The 12,654-nt window shown below is 36.1% G+C and overlaps 1 protein-coding gene across 2 annotated transcripts in view; it reads left to right on the plus strand.

Annotated features, from left to right (window-relative positions):
- Positions 1 to 12,654, plus strand: part of MCM9 (minichromosome maintenance 9 homologous recombination repair factor) — an 82,456-nt gene that overhangs the window by 43,943 nt on the left and 25,859 nt on the right. For both annotated transcript variants that reach the window (XM_061206880.1, XM_061206881.1), the window contains exon 8: positions 7,366 to 7,540. In XM_061206880.1, the coding sequence (XP_061062863.1) occupies positions 7,366 to 7,540 (175 nt within the window). The remainder of the gene's footprint in view (positions 1 to 7,365; positions 7,541 to 12,654) is intronic.

Consider the following 12,654-nt stretch of genomic DNA (forward strand, 5'->3'; position numbering starts at 1 on the left):
TTACATTTCCCTGGTGGCTAAAGATGTTGAGCATTTTTCATTTGCTTATCGGCCATTTGTATATCTTCTGTAGAGAAATGTCTTTTCAGCTCCTTTAGCCATCTAAAAAATTGGGTTATTTGTCTTTTTTATGATTAGATTGTGAGTTCTTTATATATTCTAAATATGTATAGAATATATAGTCTCTGATAAGAGACTTGTATTTACCAGGTTTGCAAAATTTTTCTCCTGTAGTGTAGGTTATCTTTTCATTTTCTTGGGGGTGTCTTTTGCATCATAAAAGCTTTTAATTTTGATGAAGTCCAATATGGTAATGGCATAACGATATAGACCAACAGGACAGAGTTGATTGTCCAGAAATAAACCCATACATTTATGGTCAATTCATTTTTGATAAGGGTTCCAAGACAATTCATTAGGGAAAGAATCATCTTTTCAAAAGTTACTGCTGGGAAATTGGACATCCGCATGCAAAAATATAAATTTGGATCCCTATTCACACCATATGCAAAAAATAATTCAAACTGGATCAAAGATATCAACGTAAGGTGCTAAAAGTATAAAACTCTTAGAAGAAAACACAGGCATTGATCTTCTGGCCCTTGATTAGGCAGTATTTTTGAGAGATGATAAAAAGCACAAGCAAAAAAAGTCAGTGAATATGGGGTGTTTTTCATTTATGTCATTTTAAATTTCTTTCAACAACGTTCTGTACTTTTCACACTGTAAGTTTTATATACTTCTTTTGTTAAATTCATTCCTAAGTATTTTATTCTTTTTGATGCTTTGTAAATGGAATTACTTTCTTAATTATATTTTCATATTCTTCACTGCAAGTATATAGAGATACAATGGATTTTTAAAAATTGATTTTGTATCCTTCAACCTTGATGAACTCATTTGTTAGTTGTGGTTTTTAGTGGTTTCCTTAGGATTTTCTGTATGTAAGATCATGTCATCTGCAAACAGGGATAGTTTTACTTCTCCCTTTCCCTTCTGGATGTCTGTTATTTCATTTTTTGCCTAATTGCGCTTCCTAGAACCTCCAGTACAGTGTTGAATAGAAGCAGTGAGAGTGAACGTCCCTGTCTTGTTTCTGATCTTAACAGGGAAGCATTCAGTCTTACATCAAGAATGATGTTAGTTCTGGGTTTTTTGTAGATGTCCTTTATCAGGTTGAAGAAGTTCTCTTCTGTTCCTGGTTTGAGTGTTTTTTTATGAAGGGTGGTTGAATTTTGTCAAGTGCTTTTCCTGCCTCTATTGAGATGATCATATGCCTTTTGTCCCTAATTCTATTAATATGAGGATATTACATTAATTGATTTCCAGATGTTATACCACCAATCTTGGATTCCTGAGATAAATCTCACTGGGTTATGGTTATATAGTCCTTTTTATATATTGCTGGATTTGGTTTGCTAGTATTTTGTTGAGGATTTTCGTATATGTAGTCGTAAGAGATATTGGTCTTTACTTTGATTTTTGGTGTATGGGTAATACCGTTCTCATAGAGAACGAGTTAGGAAGTATTTCCTCCTTTTCTACTTCTAAAGAAGAGTTTGTGAAGGATTCATATTTGATTCTTTTAATGTTTGGTAGAATTCACCAGTGAAGCCATCTGTGTATGGTTTTCTCTTTGTGGGTAGTTTTTAAATTACGAATTCAATCCCTACTTATTATAGGTCTGTTCAGATTTTCTTTTCCTTCTTGAGTCAGTTTTGGTAGTGTCTTTTTAGAGTTTTGTCCATTTCATCTAAATTATCTAATTAGTTGATATGCAGTTATTTGTTGTGTCCCTTTGTAATACTTTTTATTTCTGTAAAGTCATTAATAATGTCCCGTCTTTTTGATTCCTGATTTTAGTAATTTTATTCTTCTCTCTTTTTGGCTTGGTCAGTCTAGCTAAAATTTGTCAATTTTTGGATTCATTAATTTTCTCTATTGTTTTTATATTCTCTGTTTCAGTAGTTTCTGTTATATATTATTTCCTTCCTTCTGCTTGCTTTGGGTTTAGTTTGCTCTGCTTTTTTTCCAGTGTCTTAAGGTGGCAGCATAGATTGTTGATTTGAGACCTATCTTCTTTTTTAATGTAGACGTTTATAGCTATAAGTTACTCTCTAAGCACTGCTTTAGCTGCATCCCATTAGTTGTGGTATGTTGTATCTTCATTTTCTTTCATCTCGGTGTTTTCTAATTTTGCGTTGTTCAGCCACCTATTCATTGCATGAATACCTTTCTACACTATCTCTGATAAGTGGACTTTCCACTTTTACTTAAAGATTACTTTGACGAAAAGTTTATTACTTTGCAAGGTAGCTCATTCCTTTTTAAACACCTCAAGGTTTCCAGTAGTTCCCTGTAAAATTCTGCACGTTGGTCTCAGTTATTTCTTTTGAAGCCACCCCAAATTAGCCTAATTGCTCTTCCATAGGATAGTTCTCTAAATATGTAATAATTATTACTTTCTCTTCTCTAAATCTTTGTTTCAGGCTAATCATAGCCTATGCAGTAAACTATTTTTTAAGTGGCATTATTTCCATGTCCTTCATTATTTGTTTACTTTCTTTTTTATTAGTATTTCTTTTAAAATTTGATGTCTCAATGTAGATATTAATACTGTACATCAGGAGTCAGCAACTTTTTTCTGTAAAGGGCCAGATATAAATATTTTAGATTTTTGAGGGCCATTCAATGTCTGTCACAGCTACTTGACTCTGCCATTGTAGTGTGAAAACAGCCGTAGACAATATGTAAATGATGAGCATGACTGTGTTCCAGAAAACGATTTTTACAAAAACAGGTGGTTGGGCCAGATTTTGCCCACAGATCATAGTTTGCTGACTCCTGCTCTGGATGTTATCCAACCAGTGCAGAACTTAGTGTGATTTTATCTTCACTTCTGAATGCTAGTCTTGCCTTAATGTATTTTTTAGATTGTATTGAAATATTCTGAGGGGAAGTTGGATATAATTCTCATTTATGCTCCTCTATAGGTAAGGTGGTTTTTCCCCCCCTCTGGCTTTTTCAAGACTTTTTTCTTTACCTTTGATTTTCTAAAGTTTAAATCATATGCATAGGTATGGTTTCTTTAGTGTTTTTCCTGCTTTATAGTCTCTGAGTTTTCTGGATCCATGGTTTGGTATCTGACATTAATTTTGGGAATTTCTCATTACTGCTTCAAATACTGCTTCTGTTCTGTCTCTCTTTCTTCTTCTGGTATTCCCATTACATACACTGCATGTATGTTACACCTTTTGTAGTTGTTCCTAGTTCTTGGATATTCTGTTCTGTTATTTTCCATGTTTTTCTCTTTACTTTTCAGTTTTGGAAATTTCCACTGAGTATCCTTATTCTCAGAGATTCTTTCCTTAACCATGTCCCCTCTACAAGTGAGCCCATCGAAGGCATTCTTCATCTCTAGTGATTTTGATCTCTAGAATTTCTTTTTGATTTTTTCTTAGACTTTTAATCTCTCTGTTTACAATGTCAGAGACAAATTGTTGATATTCAATGTGAGAACCTGGTAGAGCTCTTGGAGGTAAAACTCACAAAAGTGTCTGTACCCACCCCCTCCATGACTGGGTTCCTAAGGAATTTTTCATTCTCAGAGTTGTCCACACGGAGGCTCCAGCAATTTGTCAGTTACAGTTCAGGGTTTCTTGTCCCAGTGCTGGTGCCCATAGAGGCTTCTGTTCTGCTAAGTTATAATTCTCTGTCTTTCCAATTTTGGGGGAGCAGTTTGCCCTGTGAGCTCATTTTTTTTGATGGATCTTAGAACAATTGTTGATTTTTCAGTTTGTTTAGGTTTTCACTTTCTAGGATGGATTAACAACTTCTAAGCTCTTTAAGTGCTGCACCAGAAACCAGAGGAGCTCACATAGCTTTTTTCCTATGTTTTCTTCTATAAGTTTTACATTTTTCATTTAGGTCTTGAATTCATTATGAGTTAATTTTTGTATTAAATGTGAGGTATGGAGAAATATTGATTTTTTTTTCTGTTTGCATAAGGATATCCAATTATTACAGCACCATTTGTGGAATAGAGTATCCTTCCTCCATCGAATTGCTTTTTCATTTTTATCAAAAATTACTTGACCATATATTTGTGGGCCTATTTTTGAACTCTTATTCTATTTCATTATTCTGTCTGTCTATATCTTTTCTCCAATACCACACAAAATTGATTACTTCAGCTTTGTAGTAAATCTGGAAATTGGGTCATGTGAGACCTCCTAGTTTCTTTTTCGGTTTGATTCTTCTATTTTCTTTGCTTTTCCATATAAATTTTAGAATCACCTTGTCAATTTCTATAACAAAAATCCCACTAGGATTTTGTTTGGACTTGCATTGAATCTATAGAGCAGTTTGGGGAAACATCTTAAAAGTATTGAGTTTTCAGTTCATTCCATGAACATGGAATATCTCTTGATTTGATTACATCTTCTTTGATTTCCTTTATCAATGTTTTGTAGTTTTTGCACACAGATCTTGCACATCTTTTTTAAGATTTATAACCAAGTATTCATATTTGGGGGTAATATTATAAATATATTATTTTTAAATTGCAATTTCTAATTGTTTTTTCCTAATATATAGAAAGATAGTTGATTTTTGTATATTGACTTGCACCCTGCAACATTGCTACACTTACTTATTAGTTTTAGTATTTTTTTTGTAGATTATCTGGAATTTTCTACGTAATCATATTTTCTGCAAATATAAACAATTTTAATTTTTCCTTTTCAATCTGTACATTGTTTATTTCTTTCCCTTGTTTTATTTCGCTGGCTAGAACCTCCAGTATGATTTTGAGTAAGTGATGAGAGCTGATCTCCATGCCATGTTCTGATCTTGGGGGTAAGCATTCAGTGTTTTATCATTAAGTATGTTAGCTGCAGGATTTTTTTAAATACCCTTTTTCAGATTGAAGAAGTTCCCTCTGTTCCCTAGCTTTCTGAGAGATTTTTTTTCTTTTCTTTTTAATCATGAATGATTGTTGAGTTTTATCAAGTGTTTTTTCTGTATCTGTTGAGGTTTGCTTTTTCTTCCTTAGTTTGTTGATATGATGAATTGCAGTGATTAATAGTTGAATGTTGAATTAGCCTTGCATTCTCAAGGTAAACTTCATTTAGTTATGATCTGTTATCATTTTATGTATTGTTCAATTTACTTTTATTTTTTCAGGGTTTTTTGCATCTATATTAATGAGGGGTACTGGTGTGTAGTTTTAGTATATCTTTATCTGTTTTTGGTGTCATGATAATGCTGGCTTCATTAAATGAGTTAGGAAGTGTTCCTTGTTTCTCTGTATTTTTGAAAGTTTTGGTATAATTGGTATTATTTCTTCCATAACTGTTTGGTAGGTTTCACCATGAAGTCATCTCAGCCTGTAGGTTTCTGTTTTGCAGCGTCTTTAACTATAGAATCAATTTTCAAAGTAGATGCAGGATTTTGCAAGTTATCTATTCCTTTTTAGATAAACTTTGGCAGTTTATATATTTCGAAGAAATTGACCATTTCATCTAAGCTAGGACATAGAGTCATTCATTGTATTTCCTTATTATTAGTTCAATGTCCTTAGGGCCTATAGTGATGTCCCCTCTTTCATTCCTGATATTTATAACTTGTGTCTCCTCCTTTTTTTTTCCTTGATCAGTCTAGCCAGAGGTTTATCAATTTTTATCAACAGTAGTTATTATGATTACTCATTGTGCTCCTTTTAAAGAGCTTTATTTATATTCTATTTGAATATCTAAGAATCTGTTAAGTATTTTCTATTGTTATCCTTTTTTTATAGATAAGTAAACTGAGGCCTGGATATACAGGCATACCTCAGAGATACTGCAGGTTCAGTTCCAGACCACTGCAGTAAAGCAAGTCACATGAATTTTTTGGTTTCCCAATGATATAAAAGTTATGTTTATACTATGCTATAGTCCATTAGGTCTGCAATAGCATTATATCTTAAAAAAGTACATACCTTAATTAAAAAATAGTTTATTGCTAAAAAATGCAAACCATCATCTGAGCCTTCAGTAAGTCACAATCCTTTTGCTGGTGGAGGGTTTTGTCTCGATGCGGATGCTGCTGACTGATGAGGGTGGTGGTTGCTGAAGGTTGGGGTGGCCGTGGCAGTTTCTTAAAATAAGACACCAGGGAAGTTTGCCGCATCAGTGGCTCTTCCTCTCACCAATGATTTCTCTGTAGCGTGCGACGATATTTGGTAGCATTTTGCCCACAGTAGAACTTCCTTCAAAATTGGAGTCAGTTCTCTCAAATCCTGTTGCTGCTTTATCAGCTAAGTTTCTGTAATATTCTAAATCCTTTGCTGTCATTTCAGTAATCTGCATAGCATCTTCAGTAGCAGTAGATTCCATCTCGAGAAACCACTTTCTTTGCCCATTCATAAGAAGCAACTCCTCATAAAGTTTTATCATGAGATTGTAGCAATTCAGTCACGTCCTCAGGCTCCACCTCTAATTCTAGTTCTCTGACTATTCCCACCACACCTGCAGTTACAGTAGTAACAGCAAAGATCACCGATCACAGATCACCACGAGAAATGCAATAATCATGAAGAAGTTGGAAGTATTGCAAGAATTACCAAAATGTGACACAGAGACATGAAGTAAGCAAATGCTGTTGGAAAAATGGCACCAGTAGACTTGCTGTACTCAGGGTTACCACACACCTTCAATTTGTAAAAAACACAGTATCTGTGAAGTGCAGTGAAGCACAGCTCAATAAAACAAGGTATGCCTGTATTAGGAAACTTGTCTACAATATGACAGCCAGAATGACAGATCCAAGGTTCAAATCCAAGTCTAGGTGGCTCCAAAGCCTTTGCTTTTGACCAGCTCTGCTTTATTGACTGGTATAAAGAATAACTCAAAATCTGATAATACTTATGAAGGGAATCCTCTCCTTCACACTGTGACTGGCAGCAAACGTTTCGTTTTCATCATTGGACTGCAGTATCTACTGTTCTCTGTCTTTGGACTCTTCTCTGTAAACAGCATATAGTTCAGCACTTATTGTCATAAGATCTCTGGAGATCTGTTTGCTCCGTCTAAAAGTTTAGACTGCTCAGTGAGCATACCTACCAAGGAGAGGCAGAAAATTTGGGGACTTCTGTCTGCCACAAAATACTCAATAACACATACTAGATTTTCAGAACATAGAATCTCCCGAGATCTTCCAGTGAATGGATACCTGAAGTAGCTGTCCTGATGCCATCTGTTGTTGGTAGAAATTAAAGCCTTGACTCTATCCCCTTCCCTTTAAAATATAGGAATTTATTTACCTTCATAGTTATAAGATACGCTTTCGAAAATAAAAGCTAACATAGCTTGCTCGTTTCCTTAGGTCTGACGGTAACTGCTGTAAAAGACTCAGGAGAATGGAATTTGGAGGCTGGGGCATTAGTCCTTGCAGATGCAGGCCTTTGCTGTATTGATGAGTTTAATAGCCTCAAAGAGCATGACAGAACCAGTATCCACGAAGCAATGGAGCAACAAACCATAAGTGTTGCTAAGGCTGGGTAAGAGTTTCTTTTCTTTAAAATGTATGGGAATAGTGAGTAATCATAGTAATAGAATAGTAATCATAATATATGATTATGGGAAAATGTGAACCATATTGAACTGCAAGATATGTTTGGTCCTCTAAGAGATTATCAGTTATCACCGTTCAACACACATTAGTCTTCCCATGGAGATACATGAAGAAGTAAAAATGAGGTGTTGAGAAAAAGTAAGGGAAGGCTAAAGTATAAATGTAAGTTGACTTAATTCTTGCAGGGAACTTATGAAGAGCTTTCAATGCAGCATTCAACTCATCCTTTCATTTAGTAATTGTGTGTCTACTCTGGGCATAGTACTATGTTAGGAATTTTGAAAGATTCGAAAAGAAAAAAATGTAATTTCTGCTTTCGATGGCATTCTCCTTATATATCCTAATGGAAGGTTTATCACTGCATATAGAAACCTAAATAATATATATTAGCGTAAGATGAAGTACCTACTGTGACTCAAGGAGACTCAGAGGTTCAGGTATGTGAGTCTCTGGCTGCACGTGACCAATGAGGAGGAAACTTAGGTAGGTTCAGATAGAAATCCATTCACCCAGGCGCTGAGGTGGTTATGGGAAACTTACCTGGCTACAAAGGCTGACCATCAAGCAGGCTGCCAGGTCATCCAAGCAAAGAACAGAACCAGAAGTATCTCAGTCCTAAGGCTCCTATTATAGATGTGAGGCCAGCTGATCAGGCAAAAAGGGCTGCCAGCAGAGTCTTCAAACAGTAGTGGGTACCTGGGAGCCAGGCAGACACTAGTAGATAGGGATTCTGTGAGATCTATATATACACTCACAAAAAAGGAAAGGGGAGAGGGCGGTAAGAGAAGGATATACCCCAGAGGAAGAAGATACACAAAAAAGCTAGGCAGAACCATTATCAAATCTATTCATTTCACTTAATATATAATCATTCAGAGCCTGGCGTATGCCAGGCACTGGGCTAGACACTGAGAAGTACAAAGATGGATACAACACCATCCTTGAGGTGTTCAGTATTTTGTTGGGAAGGACTGAAGAGCAGCAAAGGGACAAGTCCATAATGAAAGTGTTATAAGAGAATATACTTTAAAATAATGATTGCTTCTAAACTCTTTATCAGGGGAAATTAGAGATATAGTTTACTAAGTGTCTTCAAGGCTACTTTCTCTTCTCATTATGTCTCCATTTAATTAGCACCTTTGCTGGTTGGTAGAACCTATGGTTTATTTTGATATGCCTTTTCCAGAGGCAATCTGAGACATTTTGAAAGATTCCTAAATAATTAACCCTTACATCAGGGAAAATTGGGACAAATGCTATGAACCTGTTTTAGAAAGGGAGAAAATTAGCAGCACTATATGATAGTCTACAGAAGAAATCTTTGGAAGTGAAAATATTTTATTAACCACTCCTACTGCCTTACCCTCTGCTAAATGTGAATTAGTATGAACCTTTTGTGCTATATCCATAAGTATGTCATAAGATCCAAAAGAAATGTTCTTGTAGCTAAACAGTGTGCCCTCAGATTGGACAATCTTGTCATAACCATGACTACTTTATGCACTGGAGCAGTGCTGCTTTTTGTACTATTTGTGGTGAAGGACCAGTTTTATTGTTTTTCAATCCACCACAGAGCAATATTTTTATAACATAAAATTTAATTTTTAAATGAAATAAAAAAGCAAAGACATACAAAACATAAGCCTGAGTTCTTCTTCCACTTAGGATGTAGAAAGCTGTAAGAGCATGTCACTCTCATCCTAATGAGAAAAATCCAGAGAGCCCACAAAAGTCATAACTTTCCGAATGTATCAGAGGGCTGAGTTTACAAGGAAATCAAGGGAACTCAATTCCAAAGTGTGACAAGCCCCTCCTAGGAGAGCTGAGCCACATAGACTGTTCGCCTTTGACAGAGCATGAGAGGAAGTGGTGGCTGCCCTAGAAGCAAATAAGAGGAAATAACTAAAAAATTTTAAATTTCTTGAAGTCCAAATATGGGATAGAATAACTGGGAGCCCCAAGCACAAGGGGAGTTCTCACTTGTAAGCCCTTCCTCCTTGGGTTTCCACAGATGCCTCACCTGCCCTCATCAGTCATGCAGGCCTGAGGGGGGATTGCTGCTGGGTACTAGGCACGAAGCCCTGCTGCTTCTCCAGACACATCTTTCATATGAAGCAAAATTTTTAACTCACTGGGGCCAGGGCCACAAACCCTCTCATCCCCGGGGCCTCTGGAGGAAGGCTAGAAGCAAAAAAACCCTTCTGCCTCAGGAGGAGGTTAGAGAATCTTCCTTCCTTTCTTCCCAAAGGAGCCAGGCAAAAAGATGCTGCTTTTGGGAGGAGAGTAGAAACAAAAGCCATCATCTCCTAAGGGAAGGGCAGGAAAATCTCTCGGGTCCAGGATTCTGACCCAATACAAAGCAGAGGTCCGTGCCGCTGGGAAAGGGAGAGAAAGACCCTTCCTGCCTGAGACCCACCACAGATACATGGCAGGGTTCAGCTGCCACAGGTGGGAGGGACAGGAAGCCTTACAGCTCTCTCGTCTGTCCCCTCCAAGAGTAGGTACACAGCGCCTGCCTAAGACCAGGAGACCAAGAACCAACCTGACCCCAAAATAAGCCTAACACCAGTAACACGCAATAGCAGTCTGCCACTGGGGAAGGCACTGGAGTGCGGAATGAGACCCCGCTGGTGCAGGTATGCAGGGACTGCTGAAAGCTGAAGGTGGAGCAGAAACTCCGAGGCTAACGTTCCAGCTCTGCCCCACACCGCCACACGAAGCACAGGGTAATGACAGCTCAGCACAGAAAGAATTTGAAGTCTGTGCTGCACTAAGGGTAAAGATCACAACAGCAGTGCCAATCCCCAGACTAACTGTGATGGCCTTGCACTCTACCTGAAGTGGTATGGTATTATTTGAAGGTAGACTGTAATCAATTAAAGATGTAAATGCTGGAACAACCACTAGAAAATAAAAGAGACAAAACTAAAACTAATAAGTAAGTTGTGGAGGTAAAATGATATCATAAATAATCCAAAAGAAGGCAGGAAGAGAAGAAAAAGGGAACAAAGAATAGATGAGACAAAGAGAATATAATTAGCAAGATGATAGATTTATTTATTTATGTATTTATTTATTTGGACTACATCAACATTTAAAACTTCGGAGCATCAAAGGATGCAATGGAGTGAAAAATTAACCTGTGGAATCAGAGAAAATATTTGCAAATAATGTATCTGAAAAGGAGTTAATAGCCAGAATATATAAAGAACTCCTACAACTCAGCAACACAAAAAAATCAAGTCAAAAACTGGGCAAAGAACTTGAATACACATTTATCCAAAGATGATACACAAATGGCCAGCAAGCACATGAAAAGATGCTCAGCATCACTAATCACTAGGAAAATGCAAATCAAACACAATGAGATATCACCACACAAATGTTAGGAGGCTACCATAAAACAAACAAACAAACAAACAAAAACAAAGAAAAGAACAAGTGTTTGTGAGGGTGGGGAGCAATTGGAGCACCTGGAATCCTTGTGGATTATTGGAAATATAAAATATAAAATGATGTAGCCACTATGGAAAACAGTTTTGCAGTTCAGTTTCAGTTTTGCAAGATGAAGTGCTGGAGACTGGTCACACAACAATTTGAACACATTTAACACTATTGCATGTACACTTAGAAATGGTTAAGATGGTGAATTTTATGATATGCATTTTTTACCACAATTAAAAATAATATACAAATTTGAAAAAATATAACCCATTCACATTGTTGTACAACCATTTATGTACTTTTCAAAAGAGTTTTCTAGCCAATAGGAAAGTGAGGGTGAAAAGATACTTATGACTCTCCAAACTTACTTACTTCATTTGTATATGAAGGTGTTCACAGGGACTCCTTGTGTTTATGAACTCAGTTGATTCTCCAAAATAGTTTCAGAATTATTACCCCAACACCATTGCCAATAACAACAACCACAAAGAAACTAAGTAATATTTAAGCCTTCTTTACAGTTCTTTTTGGGTTTAGAGTATATTCCACTAAGGTTATATATGGTCAGAGTGCATGTTCAAAAGTTATTTGAATTAATTCTTTTCTTTGTGTGGTCATATTACTGATTTGGTATACAGTTAGGAAACAGGTCTTTAAACCTATGCTTGTGTATACTTTTAGAGTTTGCCTTTTGATTAATTTTGTTTTCTGAATTTGTAAAACATATTTCAAAAGTCAAAACTATTATACCAAAGAAGTTACACTCATATCCCTTCACCTTCCATTCTGTTTTCTCCTATCCCTTTCATAAACCTTGATTTCTGATTTATCCTTCCTATGTTCCTTGTTTTAGCAAAAATAATCAAAAACACACGTGTGGGTGTTTGTGCACACGTGCATGCGCACCTCCCCTCTTTCTTATGCAAAAGATAGCATAATATATATGCTCTTTGGCACTGTTTTAATGGTATCCTGTAATTATTATATGTAGTGTTCTCATTATCATTTTTTATATGTTTTTTATAAATTCTGCAGTTTTGGTTTGTACATCCCCTTTCTCTCAAGGTTTGTTTTAAAGAGTTTTTTAACCTCCAGGTAGAAGGACCTTTTGAAAATTATTTGTTTTTCAATGGTGCTATTCATTTCTGGTTTTATTGCATTGTGGTCAGAGAATGTTGTTTGTATTATTTCTACTTTAAGGAACTTCATGAGTTTTTTTTCTTTGTGGCCTCATGTTAGAACAATTTCATGACTGGCCCATCTTTGCTTGAGAAGTTATATTCTTTATAATCAGGATGTGATACACACACACACACAAACACACACACACCTATAAACTATACCTTATAAGCTCTTCTATATCTTTATTTACCTTTTGTCTGTTTGATGTGTCTTCGGCTGAAAGTGGTTTGTTAAAGTATTACTATTGTGTGTCTGTTGTTTTCTCTTTGCATTTCTCACATCAGAAACTTTGCATAAAGTTTCTGCTTTATCAAGGTAGTTGCTGTGGCTTTAGCATTTGCAGTTTGTGTTAATGCTGTGTGGCCTGAATTTTACCTTGCCTGGTATCAAGATCACAACTCCTGATTTCATATT

The sequence above is a fragment of the Eubalaena glacialis genome, chromosome 12 (genome assembly GCF_028564815.1).
Source record: "Eubalaena glacialis isolate mEubGla1 chromosome 12, mEubGla1.1.hap2.+ XY, whole genome shotgun sequence".
Taxonomy (NCBI): domain Eukaryota; kingdom Metazoa; phylum Chordata; class Mammalia; order Artiodactyla; family Balaenidae; genus Eubalaena; species Eubalaena glacialis.